The 23,923-nt window shown below is 39.8% G+C and overlaps 1 protein-coding gene across 10 annotated transcripts in view; it reads left to right on the top strand.

The window, feature by feature from the left end:
* LOC120747519 (transcription factor 4-like) overlaps positions 1–23,923 on the top strand; it is a 241,178-nt gene that overhangs the window by 139,810 nt on the left and 77,445 nt on the right. The window contains exon 1 of one of the 10 annotated variants that reach the window (XM_040053463.1): positions 20,844–21,452. The exons of 8 other annotated variants lie outside the window; for them this stretch is intronic. In XM_040053463.1, coding sequence (XP_039909397.1) covers positions 21,384–21,452 — 69 coding nt within the window. In that variant the 5' untranslated portion in view covers positions 20,844–21,383. Of the gene's footprint in view, positions 1–20,843; positions 21,453–23,923 lie in introns of those variants that run through there. One more of the 10 variants, XM_040053464.1, reaches the window with a different exon arrangement.

Here is a 23,923-nt window from a genome sequence, read left to right as displayed (position 1 = left end):
TCTCTGCACTTACTTCGCCTTCATGTCTGAGCTGTCTCCTCTCTCCGTTGTGTCTCTGTTGCCACCTCTGTGATGTGACTAATCCTGCCTTCTCCTCCCGTTCACGTGTAGAGAAAATGAACAAGGAGAGGACCTAGTGCCTGTGAAATGGAGAGGTTGGTTCCCCTGCTGGAAAATAAATTCCAAGGCACTTTCCACCAGCTTTTTGGCACGAGCATTGGCTATGAGCAGAAAGTGAATCGAGAGCTTTGTAGGGCTTAAATCCATTCGGTTTGTATTTTAGGTGTCTTTGAATTGCACAAGGCCCAGGTTCTGTCGTGCCATGAGTCAGCTTCAGCACCCGGCCTCGTCTGAAGCTCTGGCTTTTATTCTGAAAAAGCATTGCTGACAGGTGTTCATTTTCATAATCGCTTCTGTTTGGGTTTGAGATGTACTTTAGACATTTTAGAGAGGGAGGGAAGAGATTTAAACTTTGTATTTCTGAGAAAAACACTAAAACACACACTTTAACACCATGTTAAAGTGTGTGTTTTAGTGTTTTAGTGACACTGAAAGCATCGACATCGTCTGATCTTTGTGTTGTGTACCCAGCTATCGTGGCCTAAACAGAATTAGAGTGCGAACAAAGAGGAACAGCTAGTGGCTAATACCGCGTGACTTTTTATTGAGCGCATTCATCAAAATGTTAATAAGTATGAGATAAAAAATAAAATAAAAACAGGTCTCAGCTGCAGGTAACAGCTAACTGTTATATGGGTATTTCATTATAATAATCCCCCCCCCCCCCCAAAAAAAATATAAAACTTACACAGCTTTTATATAAATTGTGCATCCCTGCAACATAGATGCTCTCCTCTAGTCTATGTATCTATGTTCATGTTGAGGCTGAGTATATACCAAAACACTTCGGACCTTTTTTTAAGAAAATAAACGCTGTCCACGTGTGTAGTGTCACTCATATGAGCAATGACGGCATCCCTGAATTACCATAACATGGTAATACCCCGTACTGCCAGAATAAACAGCTGGCTTGCATGCAGTTGTGATTTTTCTTAAGTAAATAAAGCAATATGTGTTGAGCCCCCTTTTTTTCTTTTCTTTTCTTTTTTGCATGAATCCAGGAGGGGATGCAGATCTGTTTTTTCTTACCAGACTGTTTCTTGTTTCTTACAAAACATTCCATATGAAATTGATAGTTGGTGCCTTGCTGTAGGGATTGAACCTATAAAGCCTGTCAGCTGCTTATTTTTAACCTCGGATCAGCCCTACAAAGAATTTTCCTGCAAGTTTCCCATTTGATTTTTAGAGCTGAGCATTTGGGTGTCTGTTCAGAAATCCTTCCTGCTCCTCTTTTTTTTTCCCTGTCTTTTTTTTCCCGAATGGTCCGGCCTCCAACACTGCTGCCAACAGCAACGGCAAGGAGGCTGAGGCGTCTTTTCATTCCTGCCTCCAGCAGCCAAGCGAGCTGCCTGCCGCCTTCTTTTTAATGCAGTAAATTGAACTCTGAAATGATTTGATAAGGATTTCTTTTTTGTCAATCGAGTTCTTGCTTTTTGTTTTTCCTTTTCAAATAATTTGGGTCACTTTTCAGTCATCTACAGCAACTGTATGTGTTGATTCTGCAGGATGCTCTTGTGTAAGTTAAACATCAGTTAAACTTATTGAAATCCTTCAGTTTAAAGGAGCAAACGCTTAAATGTTAAAGGATAAAATCCTGAATTTGAATTTCTTTCTTCTAAATCATTGATTATGTCCATAAATTAATCACTACAAATGATTCTATATTTACGACTTAATGTAAGGTGTGAAATTGTTATGTTTGTTTAGTGGTTGGCTGTCATATTTAGGGGTTAAAACCCTTTACTTTCTGATCTGTGTCTTCACCAGAAGCCTTAAAATATTTACTGTAGGGTAGACGTAAAAGCATTTTTGACAGCAGAGACACTGAGCCAAACATAATTGTATAATTTAGCAAACATTACTGATGCTGGTGAATATTTTTGTGTACAATTAGTGTAGATTATACAGTATGACTGACTAAATGTTACTGGTTAAAATATAAAAGGTGTATGCATCACATACATGTTTTAACATATACTAAAAATTTTATGTTTTAATTCTTTTTTAAATTTATTTCTTGTAGTTACTATGTATGTTTTTAACACAACATTTTAAAAAAAATTGTAAGGTCAAAGGTCAGCTTATTATTATCAATGTAAAATGCATCTTCCTTTAATAAATACTGTGGGAGTGTGATTGGTGATTTTTTTTATACTATTGTTATTGTTATTATATATTATATTTATACACGTGTACTGAACAACCACAGTGAACAAACATCACAAGGACTCTCCGTGGAGCTGCACCAGCGTCTGACAGAAAAAACAATAGCTTGTGGATTTTATAGAAATATTTTTATAAAGGAGAAGAATGAATATACATACATACAATGTTCTGGTTGTCTAAATGATGACGCCCTGTGTCAGAAACCGTAGACATGAAATAACAAACACATGCGCACACAAACACACACGCACGCACACGCTTTTTGCCCAGCCTGCACCTGCTCTGACTACAAACACGACTTCACAGAGGAATGCCTGTAATGTTAGTGTGTGTGCATGTGTGTGTGAGAGGGAGAAACACAGGGTGTGTGTGTGTGTGTCTAATTCTATGGAGACACAGAAAGGCCAAAAACAAAAGTTCTCTTTGTGAGCAAAATGGCTTTGAGTAAACAGCGTGGAAACATTTCTCCATCCAAACATCCCGAGTCTCGTGTTGACAGAGTCGCTCCCTATAGTTCCCTAAAAGAAAAGGCCATTTTTCTTTGTTTGTTTGATTGTTTTGTTTGTTTGTTTTTCATATTTGTCTTAAAATAAAATGGGATAATATATGTACATTGAGAGAGCTGTTGGAGGTTTTAATGTTTCCCCCGGTCCTTGTTGGCAATGAAGAGTTGCCCCAGTGCTCTGACTTCAGTGCGGGAAAGAAGTGTCTATCTTGCAAAGTTAAAGCCTTTATGATAATAAATTCCAAATTTGTGTTTCTTTACTGAGCAACCAAGTTGCACTGCTGGGAACAAACATAGTAGTTCACATTTTTGTGACAAATATGGACTCACTACCAAGGAATCGCTTAGCTTTAGAAAGGAGATTACAGGATGAGGAGGAGATTACATCAATATATAATCAATATAGTCAATAGTAACCTTAATAGTGACCTTCTTGGAAAAAGTGAAGACCCCACAAAATGTCCTTACCTATCAAGGTCCTCATCACTTTAATCAAGAATCAGGCAAAAAGAAACAACTAAGCTGAGGGACGTTTGCAAACTGTGTATATTATTTGAAGGTTATTTGTGTTGGGTATTAATAACTGATACATAATTATTAATTAGCAACACCTAGACTGTACTCTCTATAGTGGATGGTGGTCCAGACAGTGTTTGAGCCAAGGATATGTGTTTTATTCTCATTTTCTGCTCTACTGTTAGAAGTAGATGAACGCTCAACAACTGACTTTAATTAACTTAGATCATTTCTGTATGATTTTTAATTGTTTTATGGGCCATTTGGGGGGGGGGGGGGGGGGGACAAGTTTATATGAAGTGACAAGATGACAGAATCAGAAATATATTTGGGAGGATACTTGAGTTTTAATATTGAGTCATATTGTTCAGTGTTTTCTCATGGCCTTACTGTCTTTGTGCAGTTTAGTTGTTTTAAAGCGACATAAATTGATAAGTGGCCACTAGGGGCAGTAGCAGCAGATTTCTAGGCCATACAGTGATTATTTCTTTTTTGCATATAAAACACTTCCGTATTTGGTGACTTGTACACTTAATTTGATGACTTTAGAAGCAATAACAGTGTTTTAGTCTCAAATTAAACTTTTTTGATGTTTTGAGACACAATGTATTTATGTAAATGGACTAATGCTTTCTGGAACATTTTGTGTAAGTTTAGCATCTTTCAGCTTGGTTTCAGTGATATTTGACAACTTCCATTAGATCAAGATGCTTTATTGCCTTTTTTGCCATCTTTCCTTAATTCATTGGCTGTTATGGTGAGATTTTCTCTATGTTTAAGGAACGTCGATACTCTCTGTATCTGTACATTGTTTAATTTGACTTGTTTTTCCCTGTTGTCGTGTTGCTGCCCTCCCATATGCTCCAGCGTGTGAGTGCACTTCATTTAAGCAAAAAGTCTTGACTGTTTTCTCTCATCTCTCCACTGCGGGCGATGGGCCTCTTTCTTTTAATGAATTCTTTTTTCTTTTTTTTGTCTCCCTGCGCCACAAGTTTGTTATTGTTGTTTGTCAAATTTTGTTTGCTGAGTTGATGATTTACTTTGAGAAACAATTAAACGTCACTTGAGAGGAGAGCGTGGGACGTCTTTGTAATCAAAAGGAAATTAGGCATCAGTTGCTAACATTAGCAGGTTGCAGAGTGCCGTCTCGCTGTTGTTTTTCTTTGTTTGGTGTTAGGAGTATATCAGCTCTCTCTGCTTTTTTTCCCCTGCTTTAGATATCATTGTTTTTGTTAATTTGTCGTTCAAGCTGATAAAGTCTCCAGCTCGTCCTCGGAGCTTTGCTAATGTTGACTGAATTAATAATAAAACACAGTCATAGTTATAAAGATTATCCCCAAAATCAACTCTAATGAAGCCGTGAAGATGAAGCTGTTAAAGGGAGTGGAAATAAATTGTATGTGCTTGTTGAATCTTCATTATTTAGTCCATTTGTAGCTTTTTTCCTTCTTTTTTTTTGAAGGGGGAATAATAACACACACACACAAACACACAAACATCCACTCTCTCACACACAGTTACCTCACCACTGTAGGAGCAGCCATGTTTTACAGATTCATCCTGTGTGACTTCTTGTTTTCAGGGTTTAAATGTGAATATTATTTTACATTTTCACATTCTGGAAAAATGGCATCTGTTTATTTATAGCTTTGGATTGTGGATTTTTTTTCTTTAAAATTGAGACAATAAATATAGCAAATCTTAAATCAAAGCACAATACATTATTTAATTTTCAATACTATAAATGATGGTTTCTCAAAAGTAAAAAAGTGTTTGTAGTCGGAAAAACTAATAATTCAGTAATGTTGAAATTGTTACATTTTATCCATCATGATGTAGTAAAAATCATTTATTCCTCAGAGTATGTTATTATTATATTATCTTGGCGGTTTCCTACTTTACAGTAAAATATCTTAACAACAGGTTTCACTTCTTTTAGCAAAAGTTAATATGTGATTATTTTTAATCTGTAACTCATTTGTCACCAAATCTAAATGACACTTAAAGCACTTAAAGTGTATTTGTACAAAAAAAAAACAAGGCAACAGATTTGACTTTTAAGAATACCAAACAGCCATAAAATTGCATTTTTACCTGAAGCTCATCATTCAGTATTTTAATTTCTAATTTAAAGGATCCAGAGTGTGAAGAGTCTCATCTTCAGCTCCCTACCAGCAGAAGCCTTTAAAGACAGACCTTCACTTCCTTTGATTTTAGGCTTTTAAAGAAGGACTCCTGGGGTGTCAACATTTTATGTGGCTTATTTAAAAAAACAAAAACACAACTCCTTGTAGGGTAAATATTTTCAAACCCTGAGATTAAATCCTCTTCGGTGATCTGACCAGGGCGATCTGCTCCCATCTCTGGCTATTTCTTCTCTCTCTCTCTCTCACTCACTCTCTCTCTCTCCTCGGCTCAGATGTGGTTTTGTTTAAAGTCGACAGCGTTAATTAAATTAAGCCAGGTCTTGCAGAAGGCACAGTAGGAGAGCCGGCGGTCCCCGGTGGGCCGCGGGTGGAGGAGGGATGAAGAGTGGGGGGAGTGGAGAGAAATAGTGGTGGTGGTTGGAGGGTGGTTGAAGGGGGGTACAGGGAAACTTTTTAGTGAGCCATACTGCCCCCTTCAGACAACCCCAGATGCTACAGAGAGGCTGCCTACCAGTGAACTGCTGTGTTGTCTGTTTCCTGCATCGTGTGAAGGCAGCTGTGTGGTTTTAGATACGCAGGGTTTGAAAAGTGTGATCAAAAATTGTATTTTTGTTTTTTGTAATAAGGAAAAAGTTATTTTAAAAGGGCAACAGTTCAATTGCCCAAAGTATGCGGACAGACTTACCCTGTGCTGCTGTAGTGATCTGCATTTCAGAGAGAGAGAGAGTAATAATTAGAAAGCCCAATTTGTTCTATATTTTGGAACAGCAGAACAGAAACATTAATAGTATGAAAGAATAAATGTTTTTCTTATTTAATAAAATAAAGGCAGATTTATGAGATATATTTGCGAGCCTGCAGAAAATTAGTAAGTTGTGTTTACTCTCTTGTCTTTTGGTCAAACTGGTTGCACTTGTTTCTGTGAATCCACTTTGTTACAAAAATAAAAAAAAAAATAATTGAAAAGCACACAGTGACCTCACCTCCTCTTGTGTGAAGTGGTGCTGAAAATGAAGTGTCTGCGTGTGCGCGTTTCTGTGTTAGCATGCTGCTCAAATTAGCGGCGTTGTACCCGGCCTTGGCAGAAGATGAAACGAGAAGGAGGCTGCAGAGAAGGAGGGGTGACAGAGAGAGCACTCGCATGCAGCTTTGACATGTATAAAAATAACATAAAATGTCCAGTCTTTTTTTATAACATTGTTACAAATTGCTGTATTTGCATCATTGGTAAAAATCGCTGCCTCTCAGTTTCATTCGTGCTTGCAGGTAACCATTAAAACCCATGAGTGAAAGTGGCTTCAGACTCATGGGTATATTGTGGGGGGATTTAAGGTGAGCTCTGATTTAAAACAGTAATGGACTTGGTGGACATAACGCAGGAACTCGAGTTTAGGTGTGAATGCTGCCGTTTTCCTGCAGCCACAGCTTCAGTGTTTATTCTGAAGAAATCCAGAGAGCAGCTTCAGCCAGAGATGACCTCATGGTTTAACTGCTAAACACACACACATATACACACTTACGCACACACACTGACAGACAGCTGTGTGTGCAGTTATGTTTTGCGGATGCTTCAGTGACTCATTCCACTTGAAAAAGCTGTAGAAATGCCTTTAAAATACGAGTCGGTCTGCCTCCTGCCTTTTTACAACTGCTTTAGCACAACTTATACATTAATCAAATGGCATAGTTAAAAAGAATTGTTGAGAAAGAGAGTCCACGTGGATGTGCGTTCTTTGTGCGTGTGTGTCTATAAGCTATTTGCTTGGCTCTCAGCCCCAAAATGTCCCACACTGCTGCACCCCGACCGCCATTTTGTGTCAGATGGGAAGCTGACTAATTGAATTACAAAGCATCCATTTGTGTGTGTGTGTGTGTGTTTTGCTGTGTATGAGTGTCTGTGTACATGGATGCATGTGTTGTTTTGTGCAGATCCTCTTGTCCAAAAAAGGACTTTGTTTGACATAAAACTAAACCTTCCACACAAATAGCATGCACAGTATATACATAGCTTACACAAATGTAGCTTATACCGCTCAGTTCTGTTTAAAAGTCCACATTTAAACTCACTTAAATGATAAATATTTAAAGGAAACGTAACACTCTAACAGCTTCAATTGAGTTTTTGACCAATTTGGTTACTCAGCTGCTAAAAGGCCGGGGGTGGGGCTTGTTTTTGACTTAGAGCACAGGGTGGTAACAGCAGTGTAATTGCTAGCATAGTCTTGCTATAACTATGTTTTTAACATGTTTTGCTAATGTTACCCTGGCTTTTGTCCCATTTCCCATAATCTACTTAACAGCTACTACTGTATAGCCCCTTAAATTATACTACTCTGTCTCAGATGTTCAATTACAAATCTTTCAATCTATGTTGTCTATGTTGTCTTAGCTTATAATGGTTGGTTCACATCTTATGCTAATGTCATGTCATTTTGTCATTTCCATAGTTACAGTCTTAGCAAAAAGAAAGCACATGCTCTTGAAGTTCCGATGTTCTTTAAGGTAAAAAATAATAATCTGATCCTTAGCAGGTCTTAAAACGAGGTCAATACAACCTCATATGAACTGTAAAACATGTCATTAATTATTAATAATTAATTATTGCCATAATAGAAACTTTAATAGGAATAAAGAGGATAAATAGCAGTTAGGTGCTGTTGGGCAAATGCACTAATACAAGGAGGAACTAGACCTCAGAGGGGAGAGAATTTCCAAACAATTTGAAGGCCGTGATTCTATAGTGACAAAGATTCTTCACAAGTGGAAAATATTAAAGACAGTTATCAGTGTTCCCACCAGTAGACATGCCAGCAGAACATGAAATGCTCAGAGAAACTGCAAAAAAGCCAAGAGTTCAGACTCTACACGCTTCAGTTAGTATTTTAAATATTAATGTTTGTGAGAGTAGATTTAGGAAAAGACTGAACATGTGTGATTCGTTTGGAACACCTCTTTTCTCTAAAAAGAACATGGCAGCACAGTTTAAGTTTGCAAACATGCATCTGAACAAACCACAAGAACTCTGAAAAAATGTTCTTTTGACAAATAAGAACAAATTGGGTCTTTTTGACCAAAATGCACAGCATCACATACAAAGTCTATCAGCAGGAATACCTCAAACCATCTATCAAGCATGGCGGTGGAGGGCTGAAGATTTGGGTTTGTTTTCCAGCCACTGGACCTGGGCATTGTTGCATATCAAAGTACAATAGAGTCAGATGTGAGGTCATCGGTGCAACAGGCCAGTGATCCCAAGCACAGCAGCAAATCTACAGCAGAGTCGCTGAAAAAGAAAAGAATCAACTAGCCATCAATGACTGGGTCATTGATGGCTAGTTGAAGTGAATGCTTCTGCAGGCTATTGAATCAAGGGGTCCACTTTGTTTTTCACGTGCTACTTCTCTACTTTGGCTTATTTTTTGATAAATAAATAATTACACAATGCGTTTATTTTAACATAATCATGCTATCTGGAAGTTTAGCTTGATCTTGAGCTGTTAGATGTAGAGTTGGGGAAGTCATGAAATAAACTGATGTGCCAAAGCGTCTATCAATACTGCCAGCCCTCAATGACCAACAAACAAGCCTGGCTGAATACACTCCTTGGTATTTGTCAAGTTTTCCACTTAGTTGCTGATCCTTCAATTTGAACTTTGTTGTACTTTAGAGAAAGGATAGCAGTTTTTCTTCCACAACTGCCTCAGTGCTTGAAATCTTCGCTGTCAATGAAATGACCTCGGCCAAGGGATGTTTGCTGCCCTTCTGTCCTTGTGAGGACATTTGGCTTTTACAAAAGCCTCCCTCGCTTTGTCTCACACACACACACACACATGCACACACATACAAGAGTGCCTGCTGCAGATGTGAAGGTTTCCCGGTGCATTCCTGAGCCCAAATATTTGGCTGCAACAACCAGCAGCAGAGAGCGGCACTCTGATTTGCTCCAAGGCTGAGAGGGAAATCACATGTTGTCACACACACAATCATTGGCAGACTCACACACATACGCACACACACGCACCAATATGCTTTTATTAAATACTACAACGTGAAACGTGCATCACTTACAGGAACAAGAGGATAATACATTTAAAACACTAACATTGTTTATAACGTAAGGATCAGATTCACTAGCAGTGGATTTCTGACAGCAGTGATCATAAATACTATAATCTTCCATTTTTCCCACCCTTGTTGCTTATCAGTTCTCACATGTTTAGAGCTTCCTTGAATGCACCACCAAGTTGTGTTTGGAGAGCGATGCCTGCTGACAGCTAATTGCTCTGTGATCTTAACATGAAAAGTTGTCAAAAAACAGTTTTCAAGTGGTAAAATGAATTTGTGATCACGAAAAAAAAAAAACCAAAACAGAATGTGAGATAATTATGGGCACTTTACACACAGTTGCTGCATTTTGATGACTTTTAAACTTTAATGTCTCAGGCTGAAATGCACTGCACACCGAAAAAGAGATTGTACGAGTTTATGAAAACCTCAGCTTGATAAATACTATCTGAATCACTTTGAGAGTTTGGTGAAGAAAGACAAGAACCAGAAATATGGGAGAGGAAAACTTCTGGCAAGAAAGAATGAAGGTCAAGATTTAAAAAAAAAAACAAAAAAGAACAGGCTGTTGGTCTGACGAGAGTGCTGCCTAGAAGAAAAGCTGTGTCTTAGTGATCTGAATATCAGCCTTTAAACACACGTGTGAGACACACACACACCCTGTCGTGTGGCGGTAATGCGCGCTGGTGGTGTGGATTAGCTTCATCTCTAATCATTGTTTTCATTCTGACACGGTCTGTGTAAAGCATACCTGAACACAAAGCGCTGAGTGGGTCTTTCTTTCAGCAGCAGGAAGAACTGCTCAGCAGGAGGACCGCAGGTTTCACACTGAGTCAGACCTCGGAAACTGGTCTCAGGTTTGATTGGTGAACAAACCGCAAGTTATCCTAATTCCCATTAAAGTCATTGAAAACTAGCTGTAGGCAAGTATCCAGCATGGTTTTACTGCATATGAGCCAGAACGAGAAAAACTCTCCACAGTATTTGGCTCCAAATCTAAAATGTAATACTTAAAAGATTTTCTCAAAAGGAGCATTTCAATCCACCTTTCTATTTCTATCCACACATGCCTGTAGACCTTATATGAATCAAAGTGTTGTCTTTGCAAGAATCCTTTAGGAATTTCTATATTAGATTACAGCCGTTCAGAATATATTGTGTGTTTGTCTCCCAAAAATCCTGAATTGGAATCTATGGGAGATTTACAAACAGCAAAGATGATAGAAGTAAAGCTTTTCAAAACTAATTTGCGGACGAACTTTAATTTGTTTAAATCAAATTTTACTGGTGATCCTAAAAATGCCTCGCTATTATCATCTACAGTTCCAGCAGAAAATGCTTTGTGACATATCTACAGGGAACATTTAAATGTAAAAAATACAAAAGTAATGTCCACTTAAAACTCTTTTACATATGCAAAGCATGCTGTCTTTGCTCACCTTAAGAATACAGCTAATTAAATGGTTGCACTGATAAATCCTTGGTGTTTTAACAGAAACAAAGTAGTTTGCACTCATGCTAACAGCTGGTGCTGTAGGCAAAATGCAGATGTCAGCAAGCTAACACAAGTTCTGACGAGGCTGACTGTGCCCGGACCAAATCTGACTGAGGCGTCTTCTTGTTTAAAGAGACTTTTTTCTGCCCGCCGTTTCCAAATAATGGGCAGGAAATTAAAAACAAGAGGAAATTGTTGGGTACTCTTACTATGTAAAGTGCTTGGAGAAGACTATTGTTGTGGTTTGTGGATAAATAAATTGATTGGTCCAGACTAAATTGAGCTGTTCCAGAAGTAAGGCAAGCTCATTTAATTCCCTCTTATATTTTTAGCATTTCTAATAGCCAAACTTAAAGCTTCGGGGAAAAAAGCATGCTGTGGATGTAAATAAAAATAGAGTAATGTGTTCAGAAAATATCCGAAGCTAATGACCACTCTTTTCTACAACCCTCACATAGCTCTGACATTTAACCTCACTGGCTAAATGTTAGAAATTAATGGAAGAGTCGAGTTCAGGAATGGGTGAAGGTGCTGTGGTTTATAGGGTTACTGAAGTTGGGCTAGCTGGTATATAATAATGTGCTACGTGGTAGCTAGCTACACAGCTATGGTTAGCATAACATAAACACAGTGAAGCTGGAGGATGAACGCTAACTTTTTTCCAAGCATGGCAGGATGCTGTAAACAGACCAGCCTTAAGTCAGAAGAACAACTGAGATAATCCATCCGCAATAAGAGGTTAGTTATTAATTTATTGCTGCATGGGCTGGGCTGTAGTTACATCGTTAAAAACTGAGCTTTAAAATAAACAGTGGTAATAAAAACCGAGAGAGGCCGACAGTGATCACTGCTCTTTTTTGGGGGGGCTTGTTCAGATTAAATAGAACAAGATACAAAACATTAAAACATGTCAAAAACACAACAGCCTTAATAAACACAAAATAGTTTGGATCCGGAAGCAGGGTTCATATGTCATCACTTAGAGACTGGACTATATTTTGAAAAGAAGGAATTTGAAAGGAGTGGCAAAATGCAGGAAATATAAAAGGCCTGCACCATATTTCATAGTAATCGAACTAATAGTTGAAAATTCAGTAGAAGCACATCATAAGAAGACCAAAACAAGTTCTTAAATTTCAGCTTCAGGGAGTGATAACGTTCAGGGAATGTGCCGCCTGTTTAAGTCATATTAAGTGGTAATCAGCTGAAATCATCTGAGCTGGTGATGCCCTACATTCTTTGATTGATGAGCAGTTGAAGGGCATTCGTACTCTGAGGTTAAGGTAGTGATGAGACAGCAGATTGGGATTTAAACAAGAAATTAGGTAATGCTAGCTTAGCATGTGTCAGAAGTCAACGTTGTAGATGCTGAGTGAAACAGATCACCTTTATCTCGCTCTGGACTCCGTGACTAATTTATGGACTTCAATACAGCACTTGGTCAAAGAAATTACATTAAATCACTTTAAATGTCTCACTATGGTTAAGAAGTTACATATTGTTCTTCCTGCAGAGGTACCTGGAATAGCAAATTTTAAAAATAACATAATTTATCAAAAGTCAGTGTGGACATATTCTTAAAATTCGCCAACTATGGTGATGACACAAAGCTCGTCTTAAATCAACAAGTTATCCCCCTCCTCCTTTCCCAGATCTTCCTTGATCCACAAACTGCAGGAAGTTAAAGTTGGAAGTCCCGTCCCCCCCGCCCTTTTTTTTCTCGCTAACCCCCCACCGAAGAGCTTCCCTCCAATTTGTTGAATTTCTCAAAATGTTCCGTTTGTTAGGCTGAAAAGAAAATCACAGAAAAATCACCATAAGGGCTGCTTTGCATTTTTAATTAAGAAACTAACATATGAATATATTTGCATATTATTGAGTTGCAGATTAAATCATGCATACATAATTAGCGTGCAGCAGCGCTCGCTTGTTCCTCTCTCTCTCTCTCTCTCTCTCTCTCTCTCTCCGTGCACTGTGCTTACTGCTTTTTTGGCAAGCTGTGGTTCTGATGGATGCCAGACACACACACACACACACACACACCTACCTTGTTCAGACTCTCTAACACACACACCCTCTCCAAACACTTTTGGGACTCTGTTTCTCTGCAACTCTCGCTCTCAGTTTGTATTTGGGAGGAAAATTAGCTTCTGATTCTCTCCGTCAGAATTGAGGCCACGTCAGGTTTTTGATCCTGATTACACCAGAGAGAACTCCTTCTTTCTCTCTTTCTTTTGTCACAGAACCGATTTAAAAAACATCAGTATAGCTTGGTTGCTGTTGTGATTTGGAATGTCACATGATTTATTTTTATTTAAAGATGTAAATCTAATCTGAAAACCCCTTAATTATCATGTGAACCATGCTGGGAAAAAATATCTGAAGTTTTTAATCACTGGATGTGAAAAGTTATGAAAAGACAACTTTACCAAATGCTGAAAAAGCTAAATGTGTGTGCCGTTACTATATTTGTAACACAACTACATTAAAGCTCCTGTTAAAACAGCTCCTCTGGGTTTCAGTCAAGCTGAAACAGAAGATGAGACTTAATGACTTCAGAAGCAGCTAGGCTACAGTTTAGAAGGATTTAGTGATCATCGGGACCTGGCTTCACCCTTACTGATGCGTGCAGCAGCAGCAGTCCAGAAGTCTTACTCTAACCAAATCCAGCTGATTGCCAAATGTAGCTTCCAGTGGATAACGTTAGCAAGCCAAGTATGAAGACACCATTTGTCCAGTATATAGGGGGAATTTGGAGCTACCAGGAGGTGGCTAGCCACTTTCCAGTGGTTTAGCTTTAATCTTTTGCAGTGATGTACAGCTGGACTCCAGGACTGTCTGACATCAGTGAGGGGTTTGGTTAGCAGCAAGCACAGCTGGATTGGCTGTGGGGAGAGATGAAACAGGCCTGAAACTTCATTAGATGGAAATTATATGTCATTTAAAATATAGAGGTAGGGGACTGTGAGCAGGTTCTCAGGTTTCAGTGTGTCGGAGCTTCATTTATTAGCGAGGCTCTGACACTACTCTCTGTCATATGAGAAGTCTTTGAGCCTCAGTAATTTACATGTTGAGCTTGCTAATATGTATACAATTTTTATATATTTGTATGTAATATATTTGAAGCTTTTAACCATTAGTTATTTTTAATCTCTGGCTCTTTTCCGTAGTGCATCTTTTGCCCTCTCTTCCCTCACCTGCAACTGGAGCCTGGTTCTATTGGAGGTTTTCTCCCGTTAAAGGGAGTTTGTCTTTCCCACTGTCACCAAGTACTTGCTCATGGGGGATTGTCTGATTTTGGGGGGGTTTCTCTCTGTTATTGTAGATCATCTTGAGGCGACTGTTGTTGTGATTTGGTGCTATATAAAAAATTAAAACAGAGTTGAGTTGAATAAAATTTAATTTGTCATCATAATGAGGCAGTTTTTAAATGTCAGTAAGCCAGGTATGTGGCTATACTTGAGCCCTGTTTATTTTCACAAACTTAATGAATTGTAGTGATTCTGCAGTATGAACAGGGGGAATATTTCATGTACTGTTGCAATGACTCAAACATTAGTCACTGTTTGAGTCATTGCACCGGACACATCACTGGACTGTTTGAGTTCTTCATTGCAATCTAATGAGCCCCTCTGTTAAATAAAATCATGTGGATCTTGACATAAAAATTATAACACAGGCAAGTGTGGCCATTGTTGCTGAACTGCCGTTGCAGTGTTGCTTCAGCTGTGATCTGATGGATATTTGCAAATATGGAAGCTTGTTGGTTGATGTGACAGACTCTAAGGCCAGCTTAACTTTGCTTTGTTGTCCAGCAAGGGTTGGGCGTCAGTTTGTACATTCATGTCACCTTCTTCCACTCTGTTTACCAGTAGTGAACACAGCATCACAGTACAGTATGCTCCTCTCTTGTATATGTGTGTGTCTGTGCGTTGCTTGTAGGGGCTGCACCAATCCCATATTTGGATTAAATCTTTGTAAGATCCTAAATCAGAAAGCTAGATCCAACATTGGCAACGAAGACCTGTTTAGATTGCTTATATGTTGTTCTTATGTTAACCGTATATACGTTTTATATATATATGCTAGCAGCATTGTGATATTTGCTAAGGATGGGATGGAGGACGCTAATAGAAAAGGGTCAGAAGTCTTTCATACCTGCAACACCGACAGCTTTTCTTTGTATGGTTTCAAAAGATTTTGACTGAACTGACATGAAAGGACAGAAAAGCTACGAGTTTCCAAGTTTATATTCTTGGGTGCATTTTCTATTTGTTCTTTTATATTTAGTTTAACAAAGTTAGGAAAGCAATGATTAAACCTGATGTAACTTTACGCATGAAACAATGATTCTCAGTTTCATCCGCTTAATTTAACAGTCATAGCAGATCAGTCCCTAGCATCACCTGAAATCCAGTGCCAAGATTTTGATATCATTGCATCTGTGTGTGTGTGTGTGTGTGTGTGTGTGTGTGTGTGTGTGTGTGTGTGTGTGTGAGCCACCCGCTCTCAACTCTTCAATCCTGTCGATAACTTTATTGTTTGTAAAGTCCAACCTGCAGAATGAAAAGGCTCAAATCAAAGGCTTGCAGTAGGAGGTGGCTGTATGAGGAGAACAAAGTGCACCGTGCTGAGTGTGTGTGTGTGTGTGTGTGTGTGTGTGTGTGTGTGTGTGTGTGTGTGTGTGTGTGTGTGTGTGTGTTTAAGAGAGAGAGAGAGTTTATAGACCTTTAGCAATTGCTGCACCATGTGAGGAAGAGAGAGAGAAAATCAAAGGAAAAAAGAAACAAAGATGAAAGTGAAGAAAGGAAAAAAGGAACATAAAAAACGTAAGAAAATTAAAGTCAGAAAAAATGGATAACAGGAAGTAATGTAAGAAACGGAAGAAAACCGGAGGAAACAAGAAAATTCAGGAGACAAAAACAGACGTCTAGAGAGGGCGAGAGACATTGAAAGAGACAAAGGATGAGACAGAGAGAGAGAGATTGACAACTGGGGGGTCGCAATTTGAAGGAAAATCCTACCAGCGTGAAATCAGGATGAAATGTGAGATTATAATTCAGTCAGGGATTAACTGTCATCTCACCAGCAAAGAGGCAGGAGGAGGCGAGGAGGAGAACTAAGGAGAAAGATAGGAATAACGGGAAACAAAAAAGGAAAACTGGAGGAGAGAGGAAATGTACAAACACCCAGTAACATTAAATAGTGATCATTTTTAAAAAATGACACTAACAGCATACCCCCATACACCCTGACCTCTCCAGATCACCCCACATCCTTTTTTTTTAGCCCCACTGCCCACTAGAAGGGGCTGTCACAATTAAATGCAGACGGACGATCGCTAAGAAATGTATTCTTTTTAATTTATGGTTTTTCAAACAGTCTGCTGTTCAGCTGTGTTATTGTTAAGAAATTTTATCCTCTCCCTCGTCTCACCTCCAGCTCGTTGCAGCAGAAGGCTGCCCCTCTCCGAGTCTGTTTCTGCTGGAGGTTTTTTCCTGTTAAAATTGAGTTTTTCCTTCCCACAGTTGCCAAGTGCTTGCTTATAGGGGGTCAACTGATTGTTGGGATTTTCTCTCTAAAGCATCTATAAAGCGCCTTTATAGATGCACTGTTGTTTTGATTTGGCACTGTATAAATACAATGGAAGTGAATTATTTAACACAAAAGTAATTTAATGTCTCTTACTTGCATTAGAACTTTTCATTTAATTGCACTATTGACTGTATTCCTCTTCATCCTTAATGTGTTTTTTTTTTTGTATTGATCTTAAGTTAAGCAATTATATGACACTATCAGACTGCTGAGAAACACTGTGAGTGTATGAGATTGACTCTATATTTTATGATTTACAGAAGATGATTCATTTGTAGGACTTTGACCCAGATGAATGAGGTTTGTTTCCCATAGACCTTGACTTATTTTAATTTATGACTTTGTTTTAGCTAAATTTATTGGACAGAAGAAGGGGATACAGGAAAGAAAGCTTTGTGCAATCAGAATATTACAGTGTATAATAAAACAACAGTACGTGAACCCAACTGGTTCTTGGTCCCCATTCCAAAAACCCTACGAGTGCCCCTGGACATGAGCACCTTTTTTCACATGCACCCAGTATCCTGCAGTGGATTGGCAGGTCTGTTACATGCTTTGATTAGATTGTACATGAATAAATTCTCTTAATCACCAAAGGATTCACAATAAGGGCTACTGACCTATTAGTAGGTTCAGTTTTCCTAGTCTGAAGTATAATTACAGCATGATAACAACTGATACTGACCAATTGCTGGGCTGATAACATTTGAAGGAGGTGGTTTTTTGTTTTGTTTCTCCCTTTCGCTCCCATCTCTCTCACTCCTCCTGTTTTACCTCCTTGTTGCTCCTCTTCTGCTTTTTTCATCCTCCATTATCTCCTTTCTTCTTCACCTGCTCTCTTTTTTCTGTATTCTTCCTTTTCCTTTGCCCCTTTCCGTTTGCTTCTCCACCCTCCTCCCTTCTCTTTGCTTTCCTCTCCTTTACCCCTTCTTACCCCTTCTTTTCTTTCAATCCCTCCTTCTTCTACCTCCCACTCATCCTCCTCTCCATCTTCCCTTTCCAACCTTCTTCATCTCTTGCAGATTTGTTGACCAAGCAAGCGTCAGACAAAATTAAAAATGCTGCCTCTGCTTCTTTCCCCTCAACCGGGTCACTCTTTTTTTGGGTTTTTATATATATATATATATATTTTTTTTTTTTTTACCCCCTCCCTGCATCTCTCATCCTTCTTTTCCTCCCTCCCTTCCTTCATCCCTCCATCTCTCCCTTCATTTCCCATGCAGTCTGGTTGGGTACAATGCTGGGAGCCAGCCAGCGCTGCAGACAGATGGTCCACTTATTAGATGTGCATCAGCCCTCCCTCCCCTTCCTGCAGCTCGCTTTTTAATCAAATTAAAGCTGAAAGAAGAGGAGAGAGGGAGTGGGAGACCGAGGTAGAGTGAGAGTGGGTGAAAGAGGAGGAGAGAGAGAGTTTGGGCGGTCTCTTCCCTTGTTTGGAGTCTATTATTTGTTTGAATAGGATGGATGATGACGATGTTAATATGAAATTTGGAAGACTGAATCACTGTCTGTCCTACGGTTTTGTTGACTGCCTGTAAGCCCCAGCACCCCCACCTTTCCCCCGTGCCTCCATCTCCTGTCGTTCTCTCTTTCTTTCTGTTTTTTTTTTAAGGCCCACTCCACCAGTTTTACACATGAAGATCAGTTTACTTGTCAGCATTCGGGCTGCTCAGGCTGTGAAAACAATTGTCCACTGTCATCTCTGGCTCTGGAGGCACTTTGTCAAGTATGGCTAAATAACTGGTGATGTCATTGCTATGTCATTGGGGTTACCTCGACCTGGGTTTGGAAACCATAACGTCTCTTGGGATGAACCAGCGTGGGAATTTTTCACACTGATGAAAAAGTTGCATTATGAGAAATAAGAAATGTAGGAGCCAGTGTTTTTGGACCTTGTCCATCATATCTTGTGTTCTGGTTGTTTAGATTTTGACTTTCCCTTATTAATGTTCCAACTTTCCAGAATCATCAGTGTCCTTGTAGATGGGTGGCAAACAAATCTGCATGTTAGTCAGACTTATTTGGAAGAGCAATATCTCGTTAATCTCCGTACCCCTCCTGGTGCAAACGGATTCGGGGTTTGTGAAAGCTTATCAAAACAACGCGATTTAAAGCAACCTGAAACATCACAATCCTTCACGCTCGGCGTTGTGGCAAATCCAGGGGAGTCTGGATATGACATAAACCTTGAATGTCAATCAGACTTACAGTGGTATCACAAAGTTTACCTTTAATTTTCCGGATCCCATCTGACAAGTTTGAATGAAACTCTGTGATCTTGTTGCAAATAAACACAGAAATATTTGTTTGAACACAACTAGAATAAAAAAAAAATCCACTTTAAACAATCGCAGCCAGTTGTCTATATTATAAGTAACACTGTGTGCCAGAAAAAAAATGCACACAATTCATTAACATGAGCAACTTTTAGGTATTTGTGGCTCCCCCTGTAGGAGCAGTAGAAGCAGAGACTGGACGCGGTTTCATTACAATCCACCATTTTAGACTTAAAACTCAACATAAAAAACAATCTATTTTAACTGCGCTCATTATGTATCTTGGTATTCTTTCCGTCTGCATCAATGTAGTATCATGACGGAAAAAAAGGAGAACAATAACAAATGCAATATGTTGGATTGGCTGCTAGCGTACTGCCACACTGAGCCTCCTGTCAATCAGACAACTGATGAGTGGGTTAACGATTAATGATGGGAGCAGGTTACCAAAGCAACCTAAACATGTTGTTTATGTGGAAAAAAAAGGGGGCAAAACTATATATAGTCAGGCAGCTACAAAGGAGGACCAAAGAAAGCTTTTATTGTATGTGTGGTATAAGAGAATTTTATGTTGAATATATATACAGAGGAGTAAACATTATTATATCAGCCTATAAATGAGATAAGATACACAAAAGCTGTAGAACCAAGTGTGTAGAGGAAATAAGTGGGTAGGAGCAGAAATAGGAGGAAAAGGTAAGAGAGGTAAGGAGAAAGGGTAGGCTAGAGGGAAATACGGGAAAAGGTAGGAAAATAAACAGGAGGAGGGTGAAAGAGCGAAGAATAGGGGAAAAGATCAAGAGAAGACAAGCGTATAAAAAGGGAAAATTGGGAAACGAAAGGGAGACAATGAAGGAGATGACAAGAAAAATAAGGGGTGAAAAGAAGAAAGAAGGGTAGGAGAGAAGGAAACACCAGAGAAGAAAGTGAGAGGAAGAGGAATGTAGGAGACAGGTGGAGGAAAAAAGTTGGGTAGAGGAAACCAAGAGGAGTAGGAGAGGGGGAGAAAAATGGGGAAGAAGGGAGGAGACAAGGAAGAGTAAATAAAAAAAATAGGAAATGAGAAATGACTAAATTAAAAGAAGGAGATGACAAGAAAACCAAGGTGTTGGAGAAAAGGAGAGGGAAACAGAAGGAAAAATACACAATTGTCACAAGAGGAAACATAGGAATATAAAAGAAATACGAAAGGAGGAAACATAAAAAGAGGAAATAAACGGGAGTAGGAAAACCAAGGGGAGAGGAAGAAAAGAAAGGGGTTGGGAAAGAAGAAAATGAAGGAAGAAAGAGGATAAAAGGAAAAGAAAAACATGAGAAAAGGGAAGAGGAAAATTGAGTAAATAGGAAATGAGGGCGAAAAGAATAAGGAGAAGGAAAAAGGAGACAAGTGTGCAAGGGAAGAAGAAAGCTAAATAAACTGAAAATTAGAAAGTGAGAGGAAAGGAGGAAGAAAGCAGGGGATGAGGAAATGGGATAAAGGCCTTAATAAAGAAAAAGAAAAGAAGATGAATAAATAAAATGGGAGGACATGAGACAGAAGGGTGGACCATCCGAAGGAAATATAATGGCAAAGGAGACAAGGAAGAGGAAACCAGACTGTAATTTAAAGGAGAAGGGAGAGAATAAGGCCTAAGTAGGAGCCAGAGACATAAGGAGATGACAAGGAGAAAAGGCAGCGAGGTAACAATGTAGGAAGCAAGGAGAGGAGAAGGGCAAGAGATTAAAGGAAGGACGAAAATAAGGGGCAAATAAAAGAAAGGAATGATGAGAAGGGAGGGAAAGGGGGAGTGACGAGGAGGAGTGTGTTGAAAGAAGCGCGCGGTCTGGATGCGATGGAAAAAGTGAATATTCGGTTCAGTTCAAAGGCACGCGGCGAGCTGAAGCTGCGCAAGGGAGGGAGGGAGGGACGGAGGGGAGGAGGGAGAGGGAAGGATGGCTTCCAGATTTAGTGTGGAAAGTTAAAAGAGTGTCTGCGACCGCGCGCGTATCCGCGAGGGTCAGTGCGCGCTTATACGCCACATTTCAACCTCGCTCTCGATTTCTCTTTTTTTCCCCAGTACATTTTCCGTGCGCGCGCTTTATACGTGTGCGCGTGTGAGGGAGAAGGGGAGGGGCACTTCTCTACCTCCATATCTCTCTCTCTCTCTCTCTCTCTCTGCCTACTTTGCATATTCCGCGTGCCTCGGCTTGGCCATATGGGAAAATGCAACTGAAGGAATTGTCGGCGGGGAAAAAAACGCGCAGGCAGGAGCACGCGAGCAGGAGCGGCGAGAGTTTGAGATCATAACAAGCCCAGAAAAAGTTCACGTAGAAGAAGAAGCAAACAGGAGAAAGGTGGAGAAGACAAAACGAGCAGGGGCGGGGGGAGCTTAGGCTGAAAGAAACAGCAACAACATAAAAAAACAAAAACAGAGAGGCACGCGGAAACAGAGAGAGAGCGCGAGGAAAGGGAGAAATAAAAGAGTTTCTTCTTCTTCTTTCTGTGGAGGAGAGGAACGATGTATTGTGCGTACACCATCCCCGGGATGACAGGCAGCTCACTCATGTACTACTACAACGGCAAAGCGGTAAGACAGACCCCCTCCATCAGTTCTCTTTTTTTTATTATTATCATTATTCCCCCCTGTCTCCCGCGAGGGTTTGGGAGTCAGACGTGGAAACAGTCCGCGCGCGTGTGTTTGAGTGTGTGTGTGTGTGTGTGTGAAAGAGAAAGAGAGAGAGAGAGAGAAGGAGGTGCAGAGAGAGAGGAGGTGTGAAGGTGAAGAGCGTCGCTTTTTTTACGCAGTAACTTAGCACAGTCGATCCGTTTGAAACGTGAACTGACTGTAAGATCACTGTGTCCGAGTGCCGGGGTTTATTTTGGGGGAATCAGACAGCGGTAGGTGCTGAGAAGAAAAATAAAAAAAACCCCAGTGTGTGTGAGTGTGTTTAGCGGTGAAGGTGACAGCTGTGTATGGTGCCGTGGAGTGTTTCAGCCAGACTCTTCTAAAAAGTGTGTGTATGTGTCAGAAAAGTAATATTAAAAATACAAACTGAAAAAATAGTCCCAAATCTTTTTTTTTCTCTCTTTCAAACGGGCGCTTTAAAAGTCAGCTTGAAATAATCCGCCATGCAGCTTTTTGCTCCCATTTTTTTAATGAAACAAAATAAGAGCGTCATTACTGAATTGAATTGATGCTTTTGTCGCTGTCAAGCGGAGTGACACACTTGTGGTTTTTGGGGTTTGTTTGGTTGCGTGTGTGTGTGTGTGTGTGTGTGTGTGTGTGTGTGTGTGTGTGTGCAATTCAGGAAGCTTTTCTAATTCAGCCCCAAACTGCTTAAAAGTGCCGCTTTTAATTGTCAAAACGTGGCCTCTCTGTGAACACACTCACAACCAAGAAAAATACATTTAAAGGAAACCTGAAAATGAATTCTCCTGAATTTAATTTAACATAAAAAAATCTGTGTTATTTATCTACTGGTTTTCATTAAAACAAAATAATTGAAGTGGACCAAAAAATAAGGTTTACCTAGCTGGATTTCTCTGTTAGTTTTTATTTAAAAGTGTAATACATTTAAAAATACTAATAGTGGCTTTCTGTCTAAAATGAAAGCCAAACCACCTCCGCAAGAGCCTGTCTGACCTCTCATGAACCTGTCTGTCTCTCAATAACCCCTCACCTGTAAAACACTAGTAACAGGGTGACATGATTTAGAGAGGAGGTGTAGTGGTGTAAAGAGAAATGAAGGTGAATGAATTTCACAAGTTTTCTCATGTTTTAAAAAAAGGCAGGAATGTGTGCAAGCTGCAGGTGCAAATGAAGACGGACGACTGGGATTTCTTACAGATCCACCTGTCAGCGAAGTGTCTGTCTCAGTCTAACTGCTGCTTCAGATCAAAGAAGAAGAAAATGAAGAAAAACCCTTTAAAAAGAAATCTGTGATCACCATTTTATGTTGTTTTTATTAAAAATCATATTAGATGTGATGCATTTTTTTAAAATTCAGTAGGTGTGATCTTGGCTTTATAAGAATATGATTTCTCTGAATATGTCCCCAGAAATTACATTTACTGCAAAACAGGAAGATTTTTAATAATTGCTTTTTTTAGTGTAAGTAATTTATTTTTTTGGTTGCGAAACATTCAATTAAACGGTGTATTTTTTTATTTTTAATGTAATTTGCAAGACCTTTGTTATCATCACATTTTATTAATTCACATAGGTTAATTCAAATTGAGTTTAATACATCTTTTGGTTTTATATATTTATTGTTTAGGTGCAAAAAAAGATACAGAAAATCCATTTTTTAAAATGTGAGATCACTGTCATTTCTGCCGAGTTGCTTTCAAATAGAGCTTCTGTTGTTTGAGCAGACCCTCGCCAACAGTCGCTCTCTGCCTTGTCGGCGCCTGTCGGGTCTCCGGCCTTCATCTGGCCGCCGGCCGCATCGGTCCCGCACGCTGTCAAACATTGACTGCGTGCCGTTTTGTACCTGCTCTCTCGCTGTAGCTCAGGGCCTTCTTTGTATCTCTTCAGTTCGGCAATGCCACAGGCCCGGCATGGCACCGCCGCTTTGTTTGGCGGCTGGCTGCTGGATGGCACATTGTGCCGATGGTCTTGATCCGGTGCCAAGCTGCTTTCTGTCTTCACTTTAACCCCCCTGTCTCTCTCTCGCTCTGTCTCTCTGTGTCTGTGTCACAGCTTGTTTGCACCCCCTGTCCGCTGGCATAAAGAGAAAACACACAAACAAGGCGATCGGTGCAAAAAAAAAATAAAGAAAATCATGTTTTTTGGGGTCCAGGTTTGGTGATCATGTGGTTGTAAGGGAGCACAGGCAAGCCGGTGTGTTACGGAGGTGGAAAAGTGGAGCGGGAAGGGGGGAAACCTGGGGCAGGCTGGTTGGGGTTTGAGCGAAGAGGCAGAAAAGGGTCGGACAGATCTGCAGCAGCAGCGAGGCTCAGCCCGGCAAGACCATACAGTGCAGGGGCTGAATCAGGGCTTTGGTTTAGGGGGAGAGAGGGTGCGTGTATGTGTGGGAGGTGGGGAGGAGAGGAGGA

Source organism: Simochromis diagramma, unplaced genomic scaffold (assembly GCF_900408965.1).
Source record: "Simochromis diagramma unplaced genomic scaffold, fSimDia1.1 OVJJ01000596.1, whole genome shotgun sequence".
Classification (NCBI taxonomy): Eukaryota; Metazoa; Chordata; class Actinopteri; order Cichliformes; family Cichlidae; genus Simochromis; species Simochromis diagramma.
The sequence above is the reverse complement of the archived record's forward strand: the minus strand, read 5'-3'. Positions and strand labels throughout refer to the sequence as shown.